The sequence below is a fragment of the Artemia sp. Qi Xiang Cuo genome, chromosome 12, assembly GCF_049724085.1.
Source record: "Artemia sp. Qi Xiang Cuo chromosome 12, ASM4972408v1, whole genome shotgun sequence".
Taxonomy (NCBI): domain Eukaryota; kingdom Metazoa; phylum Arthropoda; class Branchiopoda; order Anostraca; family Artemiidae; genus Artemia; species Artemia sp. Qi Xiang Cuo.
In genome coordinates this window covers 33,589,532-33,612,913 of record NC_142805.1, presented here as the reverse complement: position 1 = coordinate 33,612,913, position 23,382 = coordinate 33,589,532, and the positions used below count along the sequence as shown (strand labels likewise).

General features: G+C 38.1%; 1 protein-coding gene across 1 annotated transcript; it reads right to left on the bottom strand.

Annotated features, from left to right (window-relative positions):
- Nucleotides 1-1,637: 1,637 nt before the first annotated feature.
- Nucleotides 1,638-23,077, bottom strand: LOC148946044 (spermine oxidase-like). The gene is made up of 4 exons (XM_089097586.1): nucleotides 23,051-23,077; nucleotides 6,748-6,938; nucleotides 4,633-4,735; nucleotides 1,638-1,804 (listed from the first exon to the last, which is right to left on the bottom strand). Exons 1-4 carry the CDS (start codon nucleotides 23,075-23,077, stop codon nucleotides 1,682-1,684), a joined length of 444 nt encoding a protein of 147 aa, XP_088953712.1. The 3' UTR covers nucleotides 1,638-1,681.
- Between the last annotated feature and the right edge of the window lie 305 nt (nucleotides 23,078-23,382).

The window sequence follows — 23,382 nt, the reverse complement described above, 5'->3', positions numbered from 1 at the left end:
GGGAAACCGTATGAAATAGGGAATTGTTAAAAATAAAATGTTTTTAGCAAAAAGGTAGAAAAAATGTTATAGGAGAGAAACAATTATGCATGTGAGGAATTAGAAAGGTAGAAAGCTATGGAATGCCAAAGTAAGAGGCAAGATAGATAGGTAGTAACGTGAAGGAAATTATAGTGAAATCATGATGAAATAGATTACAAAAAAGCAGGGAGTCTTAAAGTAAAAAAAAGAAGAAAGAAACGTGATTGATTTTTATTTTCAGGAGTACAGGAGAAGAAAATGAAACACTATATATACTATACGTATATTTTTGTAAAAATAAATCTTTTGCAATAGAATTTTTGAAAAAAATTCTAATTCTTCATTTTGGGGCAGAGATCTGGGGCATTGATAAAGCTCCTCAGTTTAAAAATGTTCAGCTGAGATTTATTAAGAGACCTAACGAACTGCATTGGAAGGCTCGTAGATAACTTATAAATGGTGATCTTGTCCTGTAGTCGCTTTTAAAGTAAGGAGGTACTTGATAATAAAAGGTTTACATACGCATATAATGGTGGTTTTGACCTATCCATCCGCAGTTAGCTTTTGGAAACAAAATTGAGCGGCTACCGGAGGACAAGAATTCTACTGTATGTTGAATTTGCTAGCTGGATGTAGCTGCTGGCCAATAGCCTCCCCGTTTGGCGCAAGGGCAAAAGATTTTGCAATGGCTGTTTTCTGTCTTCTATCTTCTGTAAGTATTGGTTCGTGGTTCCCACGAGGTTCATTTTTATCTATTTATAAAGTTGCATTTTTCTTCTTTTTTTTTGAATATATATGTAGTAAGTGAGTAAAATATTGAGGGCCATCACAAGCAAATCTGTATAGATTTTCACGTGGTAGGTCTGTTTGATATTATTTCTTTGTGAATATTGGCCTTTAATAAAAATGAATTTCTCTCTCTCTCTCTCTAATAGGGAAAAGTGTCTCGAAGGGCAAACTAGCTGACCCACACAGGATAGATGGTGAATAAAAATTTGACCTGAGTTAGAAATTTTTGGATTAGAAATACTGAATTACGTCTTTTGGGAGTGTTAATTTGTGTCTTGTCCTTAGGATCAGAAACCTACTTAAGAGGGAAGAGTGTCTCAAAGTAAAGGTTTAGTTGGCCACCTGGAAGAATTCTGGGTCTACTTGAGGTTAAAGATTTGCTAATTAGGGTAATATTTTGACAAAATTTTATAAAAAAAAATTCTGTGAATTAAGTATGAATATGCTTTGAGTTTTTTTTTTATTATGGACCTCTTTAATTGTTTTTTTATATATAGTTATTGTGCACGAGATTATTTTATATAGTATTGAAGTGCTATAATAATGCTATTTGTGCTGAATGTTAGCCATTTTTTGTGCATGACCTAAGTCTGACTGTATCCCTTACTATAAAGCTTGGACATAGAACCAAACTGAAAAGAGCAATCAGAATGATGGATGTGGGGAGGAGAGAGGGGTTTTACAGGATCTAATAATCAGTGTATGTAGCAGAAGAGGTAGTTCGATCTTAACAAAACTTTATCAGAAGTATAAAATTGCTAGTCCAGTCGTGACGAACGACGTCGATTATGTCAGTTTTTAATCCCTGAGCAATAAACTAATTTAGGCAAAGTTGCGAGTACTTTATAGCTAATATTTAGCTACCAAAAAATCACAACATTCCTTTTCTCCATTTAACTAGCTTAGATGCTTGATCTCTTCCAGATTCGTAGGCACCGTGCGCTGTTGCGTAGTGGCTGTAACTGTATGCCTCACCAGCAAAAAGTAATAGAGGCTGAAAAGAGGAATAAACTGTCTGTTAGTTGTCAAGTTGACTAAAATTTCATTATCTTCAGATAAGTCTGCAAGAAGTGAAATAATTTTGCGAAGTTGGAAAACAGTTCGGATCATAGCCTGAGAAAAAGCTACACCCAGCAACAAAATTCTTACTAGCCCTAAATTACTTACACCTTACGGTTCTTGGTAGCTGCTTTCAATTAAAAGAGGGCAAATTTTCCTCTCTGGCAGGGGTTTTGCCACCACTTCCCCTAAGAAAACTTCCCAGCTATGACAGAACCACGTGGTGTTAATAATAGTAAAATTATTTATCATAAACTAGAAACAAAAAAGTCAATCAGCAGCACACCAAAAGCTATGCTTACAAGGGCAAGCTACTAATCTCTGCTAAGCAAAAGAACAGAAACAAAAAACTAACAAAAAATTGAATATTAGAGATAAAATGCGCCTGCTTTTAAATTATTTTCAGAATTAAGAGGTGAGACCATATACCGAATTAAACAAAAACAACCAAGCAAGTACATAACGCTGTACTTCATAACCTAGAATTTTTCTTTTAAATAATTTCTCTTTCTAATAGCAATTAAGTCGCAAAATTCTTGTTTCAGAGGAAAAATATACCTTAAGTAAACAATATATATATATATATATATATATATATATATATTTATATATATATATATATATATATATATATATATATATATATATATATATATATATATATTATATATATATATATATATATATATATATATATATATATATATATATATATATATATATATATATATATATATATATATATATATATATATATATATATATATATATATATATATATATATATATATATATATTAAACTAATCCCATTCAATCTATTACAAAGGATTATTTATCAAGCAACTTTAAACGTAATTCGGGTTTAAATTGATCAAAATTATGTACTTAAATGCTTGGGATAGGCTTACTTCAGAGTTAAGACGCTTTGTATAAACAAGCACGGCTAGACAAATCTTAGGTTAGAAACAATGCAGGCTACAGTATAAATTCAAAGATTTGAAGTTGTATACCGATTCTAAAAATATGGCATTTATTAAGTTTAGTTAATAATAAAAGGCCATTAGCAAAGTAAGCTAAAAAAGAGCAAGAAAAACTCAAAGAGAGGTCAAGCCCTGAGAAATATCTGTCAATGTTCAAGTTCTTCACCTGAAAAAATGGCTAAAATTTAGTTTATTTAGTGGTAAAGGGGGGTTGAAATAGACAGTAAACCGTTCTTATGCCTTTTCGCTCCAACACATTTTAGGCATTGAAAAGGTAGTTGAACTACACTCTCCGTTTTTATAAAGCATACTGAATCTTATCATCATTTTATTTTAATTATTAAAAGCCCTTTCTTACGCCCAATATAGGTTAGATGCGCTTCCTATGTGCACCATAAGCGAACCAGTTTTGAAGCATGGATCCTGTCACGTTTGTGCATTACTGCAGGTGCAGACAGCCCCAACTCTTGGGAAGGGGTTCAGAATTAAACGATTTGTCCTGATGGTGTTTGGGTGTTTACAGCAAAAGTAAAGGTTCCTAAAAAATCAAGGTTCCAATCAAGTCGGATTTTGTGTATAGGTATATGTATTTGTCTGTACTTACAAGAAGTTTGCAGATAAAAAGTAAAAGTTACTTTTATCAAAGTAGAAAGTGCATTTTTTTCGAATAATCTTGTAACCACGAAAATGGTTGTGAACTATAGAGAACCACAAAGAAGTTCATAAAAGGGCCATACAAACGGACAAGGTCCAATACGGTTGATTGTATTAAGTCTTGTTGATATAGCAGACTTACATTTTTTCGATTCATCTCCTAACATACAGATTACGCTAATCTCTGGCAATCCTTAAGGATCTGCAATAAGGACAACATTTCCCTCAATTATAATGACCTTTTAATGCCGAGAAGAACATTATGATTTTGCTTATTATGGAACCTTATTTACCTCTGTAGGATCTTGAAATCACTTAGCTTCTGATATCACTGAGTTACAGTAAAGAGCAGGTCAGGTGCTGTATACTAGCATGTTAGCTTCAAATGTTTCGAAATCAAATTTTCCTTTTTAGGAATAATTCTTTTTCCCTCACCAAGACAATCTATACATTTTCCTCATCTGTATCGCAAATGCGACACATACTAATTCACTAGAATTTATCTTATTATATATAAGATACAGTGTCCATATATAAGATACAGAGGTAGTGTCCTTCTTTTCATGATTCGATATCCCAGATACATAATGAGGGGACTAATTTGTTAAGATAGTCCAACCATTTACTTGCTGGTTTGATTCTAGATCTCTAAGAGACTTAGACTCTTTCATGTTTGTGTTATTCTTCTTAGTGGTTTTAGGGTTTACTTCCAGATGTTTTGTCTCTCGATCAAAATTGGCTGGGCGGATTTTTCAGTACTAACAACCGATCTATTGAAGTTTTATCAAATCATGATGTTTTTTTCAAATCAGATTGTGGTCTACCTCTTCTAGCTTTTATAAGACGGGAAAGTTTGCCATAAGATGCTTTGAAATGCCACTTGTGTGATAGGTTTGGGAGCCATATGAAAGAATCCCTCCTTAGTTAAATTGTCCAATTTTTCAGTTGTGCTAACACCCGGTATGTATGTGGTGTGCCCCCTGCAGTAAGTGGATTGTAGAGCTTTAAATTCAAATAGGCTATCTGGGTTGGGATAGTTTTTACTTTACTAGATGTTCCACCAATCCAAAACCGGATTGATAACAAAACTGGCTTTAAGGGGTTAAGTAAAAGTCAATAGTTACTCACTTTATCTTCTCTTGACCAAATGGGATCTTGAAGACACATATCGAACGGCGCAGTTCTATAGCTATAGGCACCTTTAATTAAACTTTTGGAGTGCCATTTAGTCCTGCAATTAGAATAGAAATATTAAAACAGTCATTTCTATCCAACACCATCTAAAATATTTCCTTAAAAGGAGAAACACTTCCTTATCCAGTTCCTATTGTGCTTAATTTTAATGTACCTTATTATGTTTTTACCAAACCATTTCGTCAAGTCTCTACATCCATTTTTCTTTATACCCTATAACTAGCTTTTCCTCAAGTGTTCAATATTTTATCAAACTCATCAGGGTATTTTCCTTCTTCTTGGTAATCTTGTTTCTTAGTTAACCACTAATTGTGATTTTTGTTGTTTATTTTGTAGCTTCTAATTGTTTTAATCGTAACTTTGACTGTTTTTTTTGTTTTTTTTTCTTTGTAAATTTTTTTGTCATCGACATCTTATTACTTAAAACTAAGGAATAACGAATACATATACTCCATTAAACAAGCAACTGTTTGTTTATATTTGTATGAATGTATGTGTAATTTTGATCTTGAAAACGATTTTGAATGAATCCGAACAGCTAAAACAAAAGCCATGGGAAGATGTCTGATATACTGATCTACGAAAATGAAGCGCAAGCGAGATGTGCGGCTAGAAGGAATGTGACAATAAACATCCCTACGAATCTAAAATGAAAATACTGAACAACAAAATCTGTGGCTAGCATAAAAGTGACAGGAATGACCACACCTAATCGCAAGTGAAATCTGTGGTCAGCTGAGAAGCAACGGTAAGAATCACAACGGTTCCGAGAAGAAACAAATCCTACTGAATGGACGATTCTTTGATTCATTAACAGGAAGCAGGAATTTAATTCTCGTCAGAATTTCTTAGAACAGACTAATAAATGATTAGAGACTGAAATATACGCAAACCTGCAGCATGCAGAGCCCTGGGACCCTGGCGAAGCCTGGGCTCCCGGTACTGTAAATTAAGCCAATGACCAGTCATTTTTTGATCAAATATAACCAGAGGCCTGTGGCAAGGACTCAAATAACAATTTGGAGAAAATTATTTTTGTAATACAAAAAACTATACGATTAATCAAAACCGCCAAAAAGATGAGGGTTTCTGCGTGTGGTTATAGCGTCCTGTCAGAATTCTAAACCAGGCAGAAAACTGTGGTATTGCTTTGACTGAGTAATTAAATGAAACAACAATTTTTTTCAACTGAAAGAAAGGAGCAATAATAAAACTAAAAACGAACAAAAATTATTCCGTATCTGAGGTGAACCGCCCCTTCCTCAACTCTCGCTCTTTACGCTAAAGTCTTAAAGTTAAAAAAATATGCTTCTCATTCAAAATCAACAACCCTTGTGTTTGAGTTGTATTTCCTAAAGGATCAGGATAAAAAGTCAACCTTAGCATCAAGAGCGAGGATGGAGGAAGGGATATCCTCCCTACAGGATTAATCCCTCCATTGAAGAAGCAAATCCTCCTCAAATTTGTTACTTAGATACTCTTTAGCACCAACGGAGGGACAAGCATAGCCCTCTGCAAGCAAGAAGTCCCGTTGAAAGTATTCCCTAGAAAAAATTTCAGAAACAATTCTCTCGGCAAGAAAAATTTTTCCAGTGAAACACCGGTGTCTGATTCAGAATTTTTGTTTATTCGTCCATTTGTTTCAACGAAACACTAAAGTACATTCCGAGTACACAGGGAAGCAGAATACAAAATCATCATTTTATCCATAAATAATACTCGTGCACTTAGGGATAGCGCGAAATATTCTTGACAAGACGAGAACAAGACATTCGTGAAGAAGAGAAACGAGCATATTTACAGCCAGTGAAAATGGAAAAACCTGGCAAATATTTCAGCGAGATCTCCGCTCAACCGTCCTCAGTGCATAAATAGAGCTAAAGCAAATAAAAACGAACCGTTAAAGTTATTTTGTCACGCTTAGCAACAGCGGTCTCCGAAATTATTTATAAATATTCTTTTTCCTGCCTAGTTCAAAATTGTTAGCTTTTTCTGTCTCGAAATTCTCAGCAAAATGTTAAAATTCATAGAGATTCGGTTAATATTCACCTGTGGATAGTTTCTATAGGAGGTATGCGTCTTTTGAAATAAAACCTCTGCAACAGGTTATGACAATCCGATTTGAGCGTTTGACAGTCTAGTTTCTCTGTCAGTAAGGCACCGTGTCCTCCAACCCATGCTACTAAGCAGTTTCGATGAAATGGGAAAATATCAAAACCAGTCAGATCGTGATACCATTCCTAAAAAAAGAGAAAAGAATATATTGCATTGAAACTACAGTGTAACAATTCATAAGGCTATAGCTTTTAGTTCTAAAATCAACCTCCTTTGCAACGTTAGATTTCCTCAGAAAACTCATATTTTGTCTACTTTTTTTATCAAAATTTCGTGACACATTTTGAAATAATGACCAAAATCAATAATTGCAAAAGCTATTATGAAAAAATAGCTGTTCTATATGGTTTTTCTAGCTTAGCAATGCGACTGTTCAAAAAGAACTTCTATTAAAGTCCTTCAATTTAGCCGATCTTCAAAGGAATTTCGAATTATTTGAGGTTTTTCCTGGAATTCTTTCTGAATTATTTCAGGTGGATTAAAGGATTTTATGTGATATGATTTTATAAAAAAAAAAGTTTATCTTCACATCTGACTGTCACAATAACCATGCCGTCAAATTTGAAAGTTATAATGATTGATTTACATTTATGAAACATTGATTTTTGATGAAATTTACAAAACTGCATGTGACATATAAAAAGGCTTATATACCAAAGGTACCTTCAATAAAGTTTGATAGGAAAGCCCATTTCAGAACAAATAGCAGTTAACTATTGCTATCATAGGCAGCGCAATCGCGCTGCCCAAGTAAAGAACGATGTTGGCACAATGTATTATTTATTTATTTTTTCTTTAGACAAGGGCACTTGGTATCAAAGGAGTTGTCGTAGAAACTTTGAAAAGGGCTCATTTGATTGGAAATTGGAATGGCTAGTGCCGTTTTTAATAGTCGAATGTGATTGGAAGGCAATTAACATCCCTGCCACACCCATCATTTATCCAAACACATCCAATCAAAATTTTGAGATAGCCGCTTTGTTCAAAGTAGTTGAAAGGTTCGGAAATTATATCTTTGTGGATGACACTTCCCCATAGCCCTTAGGGTAAGGGTTGTAAGTTATGCTCTGGGGGCATATAAGGTGTTATAGAAAGCTTTGTCGTAGAAACTTGAAAAAGGGCTCATTCGATTGGAAGGCATAGGAACCCCTATGTTTTCCCAAGGTCAGAATATAATTTGCACTTTACTGAAAAAAATACAAATGAATTTGCATTGTCAGTTTAACATACATTTACTGATATTTAGTAATCAAAATCTTAATATTATTTGATTTATTAAAAGTTATTTATGGCTAGGTAGATTATTTGATTTTATTTTTGCTTATTTTTTGTTTAATGGAGTTCTTTGTTTAATGGAGTTCTTAATAAAGTTTTTCCACAAAAACTTATTTTGTGGAAAAATTTTTTTTAAATTAATTTCTGTTCGTTTTATATTGACATAGTCTTTTCAGAGAAAAAGAAAATAATGCTTTAAATCTTTTCGTTTTTTAAGAATTTATTGTTTTGGTCTGCTATTTGTATGCTGGAGAAAAATTTTCAGCAATTTTTAACAACATACACCCTCTTAAAAATCTGGAAACAAATAGTAGTGTTTAATTTAGTTTCATACCTCCTCTAAATGACCTGAAATGGAAAATATGATACCATTCGCAAAAAAATCTTTTTACTTTCTTGGATAGCGTGGATACACTTACGCTATTTTAATTTGGTCAAATTTTAAGAGCAGAAGTAGCCCCAAAAATCTGAAGATAATACTCCCAGTCGTTCCTGTGATACTGCTGAGATGCCTTATTGGGAATTACCAATAACAAAGTTCATTTTGAATTAATCTTATATAAACAATTAGTTCTTAAACAAAAAGGCAAATAGGAGGGTGGACGTGGAAGAGGGATTAGTTTCCCTTCCATCACTTTCAAATATTATAAGGGGCATCAGCCCCTTCCATTTTCAATCGAATGAGCCCTTTTCGAAGCTCCTACGACAACTCCTTTGATACAAAGTGCCCTGGTCTAAACAACAACAGTAGTAATCAATTTTATACTTTGCTTGCCTGTATAGCAATCTCCATGTTATTTGCTTGCCTGTATAGGACCATGTTATTTGCTTGCCTGTATAGGAATTCCACATTCCATGGCACCTTTCCATGGTTGATTACCAGACTGATTATTGCTATTGTTGTCAATTGAATATGGAATTATACAAAACCTACCAGACAGGTTTCTGGGCCAACCAGACAGGTCTCTGGGCCAACCAGACAGGTTTCTGGGCCAACTCTAAGTTTCTGGGCCTTTACGTTCCATGGCACCTTTCCATGGCAGATTACCAGACTGGTTATTTGACAGTGTGAAAACCCCATACCTTTGACACTGTATTTACGCGTGAACATTTTAAAAAGCTAATCTGCCTTGGAAACAGTTTGATGTGTTCGGGGAAATTACGTTCCTTGGCGTTTGATTGACATTTGGAAAAAAGGGGTAATTAGTGATAGGATAATTTTTTAACATGAAATCTCTGAATAAAATATTTTTGGAGCATGTACTTGACGATGGAGAACAAGGATTAAGGTGATTAGCAATTACGAGCGGGGATTCCCACCTGTTCCTAAACATTGCAAAAAAGATAGTAATATGATTTGCGAATTTGATCCTATTAAGGTGGAGAAAAAAAGAAAAGGGTTTAGCATTTGCAAATACTTCAATGTGTTGTCAATTTAAAATAGTTTAGAAATTTTGGAGGGAAAATCAAAAATGCTCAGAATAGAAAATAAATGGGATCTGCCTCGAGGGGAAGGCTCAGAGGCCCTTCGTTCCCCCATTTCTGAGGGCAGGGGAGGGGGGGGTCAATTTTGGAGGGAAAACCAAAAATACTCACAATCGAAAATAAACGGGATCTGCCTCAAGGGGACGGCTCAGCGGCCCCTCCTTCCCCCGTTTGGGCGGGCAGGGGAGGGGGGGGTCAATTTTGGAGGGAAAACCAAAAATACTCAGAATCGAAAAAAACGGGATCTGCCTCAAGGGCAAGGCTCAGAGGCCCCTCCTTCCCCCTTTTCTGAGCGCTGGGGAGGGGGGGGGGACAATTTTGGAAGGTAAACAAAAATGGGCAGAATCGGAGATAATTTCCATTCATATTAGTTTTTAACGATGCTCCTTATTTCTAGTTGAAAATGATTATTTTTTAATTTAATTGGGAATGAAAAGTCAAACTCTAACATAAAGAACAAGGTATTTTGGAGGGGGTATCTTATGAAATAATTTAGGTCGTATCATCAATTTAATTTATTTTTTAAATTCAATAGTTTTTCAGTAAGGACACTCGATACCCTAAAAGTGTCTGATTAAAACTTTTACCTTGAGCATCGATGTTGTTAGCAGAATTTCAAAAAGGATCTTTTATGAGGGCTGGCGTATCTGATGAAATAATTTAGCTCGTATGATCAATTTAATTTATTTTTTAATTCAGTATTTTTTCAGTAAGGACACACGATATTCTAAAAGTGTTTGTTTAATAATTTTTACTTTCTCCACTTATGTGTTAGAAGTATCTCAAAAAAGGATTGTATTTGAGTACTGTTATGTCTGATAAAATAGGTTAGTCCGTATGATAAATTTACTTATTGGCTTTTTTAAGTAATTTATAAGAAATGACAAACAATGTCATAGGATTTTTTGATTAATACTTTTACATTGATAATCTATGGTGTTAGCAGACTTTCAAAAAAGGATCGTTTATGAGTGCTGGCGTATCTGATGAAATAATTTAGGTTGTATGATCAATTTAATTTATTTTTTAATTCAGTAGTTTTTCAGTAAGGACACTCGATATCCTAAATGTTTTTGATTCAAACTTTTACATTGAGCATCTATGTTGTTTGAGTAATTTAAAAAAGGATCTTTTATGAGTTCTGGTATATCTGATAAAATAATTTAGTTTGTCTGATCAATTTAATTTATATTTTAATGCAGTAGTTTTTTTCAGTAAGGACACTTGATATCCTAAAACTGTTTGATTCAAACTTTTACCTTGAGAATCGATGTTATTGGATCCCAGTCCACCAGCCTGAATGGTGAAAATCCACTAGCTCAGAATTGGGGTCTTAGTCCACCATCCTGAATTGTTGAAATCCACTAGCTCACAATTTGGGTCTCAGTCAACCAGCCTGAATGGTGGAAATTCACTAGCTCATAATTGGGGTCTCAGTCGATCAGCCCAAATGGTGGAAATTCACTAGCTCAGTATTGGGGTCTTAGTCCACCAGCCTGAATGGTTGAAATTCACTAGCTCAAAATTGGGGTCTTAGTCAGTGTTCAGATTGGAGCGTGGGGGTCCGACTATCTGGGCTTTATATGTCAAGATCTGAATGCTAAGCGATGGACATGAGCTCGATTGGGACCCCATTGTGAAAATGGAAAACAAAAAACAAAAATATATTGTTGGTATGTGTGTAGAGCATGGCATGGTTACCGCTAGGGCAACAGTCTAACCGTTGACGGTTTTAGGTATCCGTGAATAAGTTCTAAGGCTAGAGTGGAAGTTGGGACAAATTTTTGGAGGTGCCCACCTCACCTGCCCAGATTCTCAGGCAAGTGACCCTAAATTTTAAAAATTGGAAATTGGCTCAGATTTTCTAAACTGAACTGAGACAATGAATAGATACTATTGGGAAAGTGATTGGAGACGCTGGGCATCCGTGAACAAGTGCTAAATTGAGAGAGGAATTTGGGACAATATTTGGGGGCGCCCACCCGACCAGAGTCTCCGGCAGGTGACCCAAAAATTTAAAAAACACACAGAGACGACAGACACAAAGAGACGAATCACACACAGAGAGGACAAACACATAGAAACGACACATAGAGACGACACATGCACAGAGACGATACACACACTGACAGAGTCAACACACACAGAGAGACGAGACATACACACAGAAATTACAAACACACATAGAGACGACACACACAAAGAGACGTCACACACACACAGATACGAAACACAAATAGAGACGACACACACATAGAGACAACACACAGACACGGAGACAACATCCACACAGAGACGACACACACAGAGACGACACACTCTAAGTGACGACTTACATATAGAGACGACACACACACAAAGACGACAAACACACAGAGACGACACACATAGAGAGACGACACACACACAGAGACGACACACTCAAAGTGACGACACACACAGAGAGAAGAAACACACACAGAGACTACACACACACAGAGACGAACATCAGAGAGAGACTAGACTCACACAGAGACTAAAAACACACAGAGACAACACACACACACAGATACGAAACACACAAAGAGACGACACACGCACAGAGAGGACAAACACACAGAAACGACATACACACACAGAGACGACGCACACATAGAGACAACACAGACATAGAGATGACAGACACACAGATACGAAACACCCACAGAGGCGATACATGCACAGAGACGACACACACACACACAGAGTCCACTCACACACAGAGAGGACAAACACACAGAGACGACAGACACAAAGAGACGAATCACACACAGAGAGGACAAACACACAGAAACGACTCATAGAGACGACACATGCACAGAGATGATACACACACACAGAGAGACGAGACACACACACAGAAATGACAAACACACATAGAGACGACACACACAAAGAGACGTCACACACACACAGATACGAAACACACATAGAGACGACACACACATAGAGACAACACACACACAGAGATAACATCCACACAGAGACGACACACACACACACACACACACAGAGACTACACATACACAGAGACTGCACACTCAAAGTGACGACTTACACATAGACACGACACACACACATAGACGACAAACACACAGAAACGACACACACACACACAATCACACACAGAGAGGACAAACACACAGAAACAACACGTAGAGACGACACATGCACAGAGACGATACACATACACAGAGTCAACACACACAGAGAGACGAAACATGGCGTATCTGATTGAAAAATTTAGGTTGTTTTATAAATTAAATTTTTTTTTTTTTAATACCGTAATTTTTTTTATTAAGTAAAATCAATAAAAAACGCAAACAGAGAGAACACACACACAGAGATACGAAACACACACAGAGACGACACACACACAGAGACGACATACTCAAAGTGACGACTTACACATAGAGGCGACAGACACACACACACACATACATACACACACACACACACACACACACACACAAACACAGAGACGACAAACACAGAGACGAGACACATAGAGAGACTACACACACACACAGAGAGACGACAAACACACAGAGACAGCAAACACACACAAAGAGACGACACACACACACACACAGATACAAAACACACAAAGAGACTTAATTCAGTAGTTTTTTTTCACTAAGGACAATCGATATCCTAAAAGTGTTTGATTCAAACTTTTACCTTGAGAATCGATGTTGTTGGGTCCCAATCCACCAGCCTGAATGGTGGAAATCCAATAGCTCAGTATTGGGGTCTTAGTCCACCAGCCTGAATGGTGGAAATCCTCTAGCTCAGTATTGGGGTCTCAGTCCACCAGTCTGAATGGTGGAAATTCACTAGCTCAGAATTGGGGTCTTAGTCCACCAGCCTGAATGGTGGAAATTCACTAGCTCAGAATTGGAGTCTTAGCCCACCAGCCTGAATGGTTGAAATTCACTAGCTCAGAATTGGGGTCTTAGTCAGTGTTCAGATTGGAGCGTTGGGGTCCGACTATCTGGGCTTTATTTGTCAAGGTCTGAATGCTAAGCGATGTACATGAGCTCGATTGGGATCCCATTGTGAAAGTGGAAAACAAAAAACAAAAATATATTGTTGGTATGTGTGTGTAGAGCATGGCATGGTTACCGCTAGGGCAACAGTCTAACCGTTGACAGTTTTAGGTATCCGTGAATAAGTTCTAAGGCGAGAGTGGAAGTTGGGACGAATTTTTGGAGGTGCCCACCTCACCTGCCCAGAGTCTCAGGCAAGTGACCCTAAATTTGAAAAAGTGGAAATTGGCTCAGATTTTCTATCTGTGTTTCGTATAGGTGTTTCGTATCTGTGTTTGTGTGTCGTCTCTGTGCGTGTGTCGTCTCTGTGCGTGTGTTGTCTCTGTGTTTGTTGTCTTTGTGTGTGTGTGTCGTCTCTGTTTTTGTGTCTTCTCTGTATGGTTGTCGTCTCTATGTGTGTGTCGCCTCTGTGTATGTGTCGTATCTGCGTGTGTTTCGTCTCTGTGTGTGTGTCGTCTCTGTGTCTGTGTTGTCTCTATGTGTGTGTCGTCTCTGTGTGTGCGTGTCGTTTCTGTTTGCTTGTCCTCTCTGTGTGTGATTCGTCTCTTTGTGTCTGTCGTCTCTGTGTGTTTTTTAAATTTTTGGGTCACCTGCCGGAGACTCTGGGCGGGTGGGCACCCCCAAATATTGTTCCAAATTCCTTTCTCAATTTAGCACTTGTTTACGGATGCCCAGCGTCACCATTCACTTTCCCAATAGTATCTATTCATTGTCTCAGCTCAGTTTAGAAAATCTGAGCCAATTTCCACTTTTTCAAGTTTAGTGTCACTTGCCTGAGACTCTGGGCAGGTGAGGTGGGCACCTCCAAAAAATTGTTCCAACTTCCACTCTCGCCTTAGAACTTATTCACGGATACCTAAAACCGTCAACGGTTAGACTGTTGCCCTCGCGGTAACCATGCCATGCTATACACACACATACCAACAATATATTTTTGTTTTTTGTTTTCCATTTTCACAATGGGGTCCCAATCGAGCTCATGTACATCGCTTAGCATTCAGACCTTGACAAATAAAGCCCAGATAGTCGGACCCCAACGCTCCAATCTGAACACTGACTAAGACCCCAATTCTGAGCTAGTGAATTTCAACCATTCAGGCTGGTGGGCTAAGACTCCAATTCTGAGCTAGTGAATTTCCACCATTCAGGCTGGTGGACTAAGACCCCAATTCTGAGCTAGTGAATTTCCACCATTCAGGCTGGTGGACTGAGACCCCAATACTGAGCTAGTGGATTTCAACCATTCAGGCTGGTGGACTAAGACCCAAATACTGAGCTAGTGGATTTCCACCATTCAGACTGGTGGACTTGGACCCAACAACATCGATTCTCAAGGTAAAAGTTTGAATCAAACACTTTTAGGATATCGAGTGTCCTTACTGAAAAAAACTACTGAATTAAGTCTCTTTGTGTGTTTCGTATCTGTGTGTGTGTGTGTGTGTGTGTGTGTCGTCTCTTTGTGTGTGTGCTGTCTCTGTGTGTTTGTCATCTCTCTGTGTGTGTGTCGTCTCTCTATGTGTGTCGTCTCTGTGTGTTTGTCGTCTCTGTGTATGTGTGTGTGTGTGTGTGTGTGTGTCTGTCGTCTCTATGTGTATTTCGTCTCTTTGTGTTTGTCATCTCTGTGTGTTTGTAGTCTCCGTGTGTGTTTCGTCTCTGTGTGTGTGTGTTCTCTCTTTGTGCGTGTTGTCTGAGTGTCCTTACTAAAAAAAACTACTGTATTAAAAAAAATAAATTAAATTGATCATGCGACCTAAATTATTTCATCAGATAAGCTATGTCTCGTCTCTGTGTGTGTGTTGACTCTGTGTGTGTGTATCGTCTCTGTGCATGTGTCGTCTCTATGTGTCGTTTCTGTGTGTGTTGGTGTGTGCGTGGTTGGTGGTTTGGGGGTGGGCTTGTGGGTTTTTTTTAGTTATCTTTTTGTTTTTTTGGAGTGGGATTTTGTCACTTTGTGTTTTTGATTTTTTTTTTTTGTGTGGGCGTTAGAGTGAGTGTTTGAGTGCGCGTGTGGGTGTGTGTGTGTGTATATTTATGTGTGGTCTCTGTGTGTTTGTCGTCTCTTTGTTTGTGTCGTCTCTATGTGTGTTTGTGATTTCTGTGTGTGTGTCTCGTCTCTCTGTGTGTGTTGACTCTGTGTGTGTATCGTCTCTGTGCTTGTGTCGTCTCTATGTGTCGTTTTTGTGTGTTTGTCCTCTCTGTGTGTGATTCTTCTCTTTGTGTCTGTCGTCTCTGTGTGTTTGTCCTCTCTGTGTGTGAGTTGACTCTGTGTGTGTGTGTGTAGTCTCTGTGCATGTGTCGTTTATGTGGGTGTTTCGTATCTGTGTGTCTGTCATCTCTATGTCTGTGTTGTCTCTCTGTGTGCGTCATCTCTGTGTGTGTATGTCGTTTCTGTGTGTTTGTCCTCTCTGTGCGTGTGTCGTCTCTGTGTGTGTGTGGTATCTGTGTGTGTGTGTTGTCTCTGTGTGTTTTTCGTCTCTTTGTGAGTCTCGTCTCTCTATGAGTTTCGTATCTGTGTTTTTGTCGTCTCTGTGTGTGTGTCGTCTCTCTGTGTAAGTCGTCACTGTGAGTGTATCGTCTCTGTGTGTGTGCCGTCTCTCTATGTGTGTCGTCTCTGTGTGTTTGTCGTCTGTGTGTGTGTGTCGTCTCTCTGTGTCAGTCGTCACTTTGAGTATGTCGTCTCTGTGTGTGTCGTCTATGTGTGGATGTTGTCTCTGTGTGTGTGTGTTGTCTCTATGTGTATGTCATCTCTATGTGTGTTTCGTATCTGTGTGTGTGTGTGACGTCTCTTTGTGTGTGTCGTCTCTATGTGTGTTTGTCATTTCTGTGTGTTTGTCTCGTCTCTCTGTGTGTGTTGACTATGTGTGTGTGTGTATCGTCTCTGTGCATGTGCCGTCTCTATGTGTCGTTTCTGTGTGTTTGTCCTCTCTGTGTGTGATTCGTCTCTTTGTGTCTGTCGTCTCTGTGTGTTTTTTAAATTTTTGGGTCACCTGCCGGAGACTTTGGGCGGGTGGGCGCCCCCAAATATTGTCCCAAATTCCTCTCTCAATTTAGCACTTTTTCGCGGATACTCAGGGTCTCCAATCACTTTCCCAATAGTATCTACTCATTGTCTCAGCTCAGTTTAGAAAATCTTAGCCAATTTCCACTTTTTCAAATTTAGGGTCACTTGCCTGAGACTCTGGGCAGGTGAGGTGGGCACCTCCAAAAATTTGTCTCAACTTCCACTCTAGCCTTAGAACTTATTCACGGATACCTAAAACCGTCAACGGTTAGACTGTTGCCCTAGCGGTAACCATGCCATGCTTTACACACATACCAACAATATATTTTTGTTTTTTGTTTTCCATTTTCACAATGGGGTCCCAATCGAGCTCATGTCCATCGCTTAGCATTCAGATCTTGACATATAAAGCCCAGATAGTCGTACTCCCACGCTCCAATCTGGACACTGACGAAGACCCCACGTTTCAGCTAGTGAAGTTCCACATGACATGCTGGTGGACTAAGACCCCAATTCTGAGCTAGTGAATTTCCACCATTCCGTCGGGTCGACTGCGAACTCCCTATTGAGCTAGGGAATTCCACCATTCATGATTTAGGACTCAGACCAGACTCCGGACCGAGTGGATTTCGATCATTCTGACTGGTGGACTAAGACCCCAAAACTGAGCTAGGGGATTTTCACAATTCAGGCTAGTGGTATGGGACCCAACAACAGCGATTCTCAAGGTAAAAGTTTGAATCAAACACTTTTAGGATATCGAGTGTCCTTACTGAAAAAAAACTACTGAATTAAAAAATAAATTAAATTGATCATACGACCTAAATTATTTCATCAGATACGCCAGCACTCACAAACGATCCTTTTTGAAATTCTGCTAACAACATAGATGCTCAAGGTAAAAGTTTGAATCAAACACTTTTAGGATGTCGAGTGTCCTTACTGAAAAACTACTGAATTAAATCAAAATTTTGAGATAGCCATTTTGTTCAGCGTAGTTGATTTCCAGATAGAAAATATGTTTTTGAGGAGGACACTCCCCCACAACCCTCAGGGCAAGGGTTTTAAGTTATGCCCTGGGGGCATATAAAGTTTGGTTTTTATAGAAGGCGTTGCCGTAGAAACTTCCAAACAGTCTCATTCGATCGAAAATTCAAAGGGCTAGTACCCTTTTTAATAGTCGAAAGTGATTGGAGGGCAACTATCCCCCCCCCACGCCCATCAGTCCCCCGAACACATCCAATCAAAATTTTGAGATAGCCATTTTGTTCAACGTAGTTTTAAGTTTTGAAAATTAGGTCTTTGAGGATGACAACCTCCACAAAGCCCTCAGGATAAGGGTAAAAAGTTATGCCCTGGGGACATATAAAGTTTTTATAGAACGCATTGTCGTAGAAAGTTCAAAAAGGTTCATTTGTTTAGAAATTGGAATGGCTTGTGCCGTTTTTAATAGTCGAAAGTAATTGGAAGGTAACTAACACCCCTTCCACGGCCACCATTTACCTAAACACATCCAATCAAAATTTTGAGATAGCCATTTTTTCCCACGCAGTTAAAGTTCAGGAAATTATACCTTTTAGCAGGACAATCCCTCCACAGTCTTCAGAGAAAGGGTTATAAGTTATGCCCTGGGGGCGTATAAGTTTCTATCGAAATCTTTGTCGTAGAAACTTGAAAAAGCGCTCATTCGATTGAAAATTCAAAGGTCTAGTGCCCTTTTTAATAGTCGAAATTGATTTGAGGGCAACTAGCCCCCTCGCTCGCTCACCGTTTCCCCACACACATGCAATCAAAATTTTTAGATAGCCATTTTATTCAGTGTTTTGGATTTCCAGATATAAATTATGTTTTTGAGGAGAACACTCCCTCACCGCCCTCAGGGCAAGGGCTGTAAGTTATGCCCTGGGGGCATATAAGGCTTTTACTGAACGCGTCGTCGTAAAAACTTCAAAAATGACTCATTCGATTGGAAATTGAAATGGCGAGTGCCCTTTTTAATAGTCGAAAGTGATTGGAAGGCAACAAACATCCCTTCCACGCCCACCATTTCCCCAATAATATCCGATCAAAATTTCTTGATAGCCATTTTGTTCCACGAAGTTAAAGTTCAGTAAATTATACCTTTGAGCAGGACACTCTCCCCATAGTCTTCCGGGCAAGAGTTATAGTTTATACCCTGGGGACATATAAGGTTTTTATGGAAATGGGCAACTATCCCCCCTCTCACGCTCACCATTTCCCCAAACACATCCAATCAAAATTTTGAGATATCTTTTTTGTTCAACGTAGTCGAAGGTTCTGGAAATTAGGTCTTTTAGGATAAAAACCCCATCAGAGCTTTCAGTGGAAGGGTTTTAATTTATGCCCTGGGGGCATATAAGGTTTATATGGAAAGTTGATGTAGAAATTTCAAAAGGGGCTCATTTGATTGGAAATTGAAATTGCCCTTTTTAATTGTCGAAATTGAGTGGAGAGTAATTAACCCCCCTCTCACGCCCTCCATTTCCCCAAACAGATCCAATGAAAGTTTATAGATAGCCATTTTGTTCAACATAGTTGAGAGTTCTAGAAATTATGTATTTGAGGATGACAAACCCCCAAGAGTCCCCATGGCAAAGGTTGTAAGTTATGCCCAGGGGGCGTATAAGGTTTTTAATGATAGAGTTGTCATAAAAACTTCAAAAGGGGCTCATTCAATTGGAAATTGAGAGGGATAGTGCCCTTTTCAATAGTTGAAAGTGATTGGAGGGTAACTAACCACTCTCTCACGCCCACCATTCCCCCAAACACATTCAATCAAAATTTTCAGATAGCCATTTTGTTTAACGTAGTAGACAGTTCTGGAAAGTTTGGTCTGTGTGGATGACAACCCCCCCCCCCCCATCCAGTCCTCAGGGCGAGGGTTGTAAGTTATACCCGGGGGGCCTATAAGGTTTTTATTTAAAGCGTTTTCGTATAAAATTCAAAAGGGATCATTTGATTGGAAATTGAAAGGGCTAGTGCCCTCTTTAATAGTTGAAAGACTGGAGAAAGACTAACGCCACTCTCACACCCACCATTTTCCCACACACATCCAGTCAAAATTTTGAGATATCCATTTTGTGTAACGTAGTTGAAAGTTCTGGAAACTAGGTCTTAGAGGATGACAACCACCCTCACAGCCCTTAGGGCAAGAGTTATAATTTATGCCCTGGGGCCATATAAGGTGTTTATAGGAAGTGTTGTCGTAGAAACTCGAAAAAGGCTCATTTGATTGGAATTCGAAAGATCTAGTGCCCTTTTTAATAGTCGAAAGTAATTGGAAGGCTTGACATTTTTATAGTAAAGATCGATGTGGATATAATGTATTATTTTGTTGTTGTTGTTGTTAGTAGTAATCAATGTTATACTTTGCTTGCCTGTATAGCAATCTCCATGTTATTTGCTTGCCTGTATAGGACCATGTTATTTGCTTGCCTGTATAGGAATTCCACATTCCATGGCACCTTTCCATGGTTGATTACCAGACTGATTATTGCTATTGTTGTCAATTGAATATGGAATTGTACAAAACCTACCAGACAGCTTTCTTGGTCAACCAGACAGGTTTCTGGGCCAACTCTAAGTTTCTGGGCCTTTACGTTCCCTGGAAGCTTTCCATGGCAGATTACCAGACTAGTTATTTGACAGTGTGAAAACCCCATACCTTTGACACTGTATTTACGCGTGAACATTTTAAAAAGATAATCTGCCTTGGAAACAGTTTGATGTGTTCGGGGAAATTACGTTCCTTGGCGTTTGATTGACATTTGGAAAAAAGGGGTGATTAGTAATAGGATAATTTTTTAACATGAAATCTCTGAATAAAATATTTTTGGAGCATGTACTTGACGATGGAGAAAAAGGGTTAAGGTGATTAGCAATTACGAGTGGGGATTCCCCACCTGTTCCTAAACATTGCAAAAAAGATAGTAGTATGATTTCCGAATTTGATCCTACTAAGATGGAGAAAAAAAGTTTGATCCTATTAAGGAGGTTTGATCCTTTTAAGGAGGTTACCGCCCTAGCGGTAACCATGCCATGCTCTACACACATACCAACAATATATTTTTGTTTTTTGTTTTCCATTTTCACAATGGGGTCCCAATCGAGCTCATGTCCATCGCTTAGCATTCAGATCTTGACACATAAAGCCCATATAGTCGGACCCCAACGCTCCAATCTGAACACTGACTAAGACCCCAATTCTGAGCTAGTGAATTTCAACCATTCAGGCTGGTGGACTAAGACCCCAATTCTGAGCTAGTGAATTTCCACCATTCAGGCTGGTGGACTAAGACCCCAATACTGAGCTAGTGGATTTCCACCATTCGGGCTGGTGGACTGAGACCCCAATACTGAGCTAGTGGATTTCCACCATTCAGGCTGGTGGAATAAGACCCCAATACTGAGCTAGTGGATTTCCACAATTCAGGCTGGTGGACTGGGACCCAACAACATCGATTCTCAAGGTAAAAGTTTGAATCAAACACTTTTAGGATATCGAGTGTCCTTACTGAAAAAACCACTGAATTAAAAAATAAATTAAATTGATCATACGACCTAAATTATTTCATCAGATACGTCAGCACTCATAAACGATCCTTTTTGAAATTCTGCTAACAACATCGATTCTCAAGGTAAAAGTTTGAATCAAACACTTTTAGGATATCGAGTGTCCTTACTTAAAAACTACTGAATTAAAAAATAAATTAAATTGATCATACAACCTAAATTATTTCATCAGATACGCCAGCACTCATAAACGATCCTTTTTTGAAAGTCTGCTAACAGCATAGATGCTCAAGGTAAAAGTTTGAATCAAACACTTTTAGGATATCGAGTGTCCTTACTGAAAAACTACTGAATTAAAAAATAAATGAAATTGATCATACGAGCTAAATTATTTCATCAGATACGCCAACCCTCATAAACGATCCTTTTTGAAATTCTGCTAACAACATCGATGCTCAAGGTAAAAGTTTTAATCAGACACTTTTAGGATATCGAGTGTCCTTACTGAAAAACTATTGAATTTAAAAAATAAGTTAAATAGATCATACGACCTAAATTATTTCATCAGATACCCCCTCCAAAATACCTTGTTCTTTATGTTAGAGTTTGACTTTTCATTCCCAATTAAATTAAAAAATAAGCATTTTAAACTAGAAATAAGGAGCATCGTTAAAAACTAAGATGAATGGAAATTATCTTCAAGTCTGAGCATTTTTGTTTTCCCTCCACGCTGGACCCTCCCTCCCCTGTCCTCAGACTTGGGGGAACGAAGGTTCTCAGAGCCTTCCCCTTAAGGAATGGCCCATTTATTTTCGATTAATTGCATTTTTGGTTTTCCCGCCACCAGTTATCCCCCCCCCCTACCCTCAGAAATGGGGGAGCGAAGGGAACGTTAAACTATTTTAAATTGACAACACTGTTCAAACATCACATGTGTATTATACAGTAAACAATCACCCCATCTCCCCCAAAACACTTTTCAGCCATTTCTTGTTAATTTTTTCTTATTTCTAAACTATTTTAAATTGACAACACATTGAAGTATTTGCAAATGCTAAACCCTTTTCTTTTTTCTCCACCTTAATAGGATCAAATTCGCAAATCATACTACTATCTTTTTTGCAATGTTTAGGAACAGGTGGGGAATCCCCGCTCGTAATTGCTAATCACCTTAACCCTTTTTCTCCATCGTCAAGTACATGCTCCAAAAATATTTTATTCAGAGATTTCATGTTAAAAAATTATCCTATCACTAATTACCCCTTTTTTGCAAATGTCAATCAAACGCCAAGGAACGTAATTTCCCCGAACACATCAAACTATTTCCAAGACAGATTAGCTTTTTAAAATGTTCACGCGTAAATACAGTGTCAAAGGTATGGGGTTTTCACACTGTCAAATAACCAGTCTGGTAATCTGCCATGGAAAGGTTCCATGGAACGTAAAGGCCCAGAAACTTAGAGTTGGCCCAGAAACCTGTCTGGTTGGCCCAGAAACCTGTCTGGTAGGTTTTGTATAATTCCATATTCAATTGACAACAATAGCAATAATCAGTCTGGTAATCAACCATGGAAAGGTGCCATGGAATGTGGAATTCCTATACAGGGAAGCAAATAACATGGTCCTATACAGGCAAGCAAATAACATGGAGATTGCTATACAGGCAAGCAAAGTATAACATTGATTACTACTAACAACAACAACAACAAAAAATAATACATTATATCCACATCGATCTTTACTATAAAAATTTTAAGCTATTAAAAAGGGCACTAGATCTTTCGAATTCCAATCAAATGAGCCTTTTTCAAGTTTCTACGACAACACTCCCTATAAACACCTAATATGGCCCAAGAGCATAAATTACGACTCTTACCCTAAAGGCTGTGAGGGTGGTTGTCATCCTCTAAGACCTAATTTACAGAACTTTCAACTACGTTACACAAAATGGCCAGCTCAAAGTTTTGATTGGATGTGTCTGGGAAAATAATGGGCGTCAGAGGGGCGTTAGTCTTTCTTTAATCACTTTCAACTATTAAAAAAGGCACTAGCCCTTTCAATTTCCAATCAAATGAACCCTTTTGAAGTTTCTACGACAACACTTTCAATAAAAACCTTATAGGCCCCCAGGGGATAACTTACAACCCTCGCCCTGAGGACTGGATGGGGGGGGGTTGTCATCCACACAGACCAAAATTTCCAGAAATG

Excerpts from the sequence above, each read along its gene's own strand:
- LOC148946044 (XM_089097586.1), bottom strand. The coding sequence starts at position 23,077 with ATGACAACCACCCTCACAGCCTTTAGG. Across the intron at positions 6,939-23,050 it reads CCACCCTCACAGCCTTTAGG|GAATGGTATCACGATCTGAC; the intron begins GTAAGAGTCGTA and ends CTCTTTTTTTAG. Across the intron at positions 1,805-4,632 it reads TTTGGTCAAGAGAAGATAAA|CCTCTATTACTTTTTGCTGG; the intron begins GTGAGTAACTAT and ends TCCTCTTTTCAG.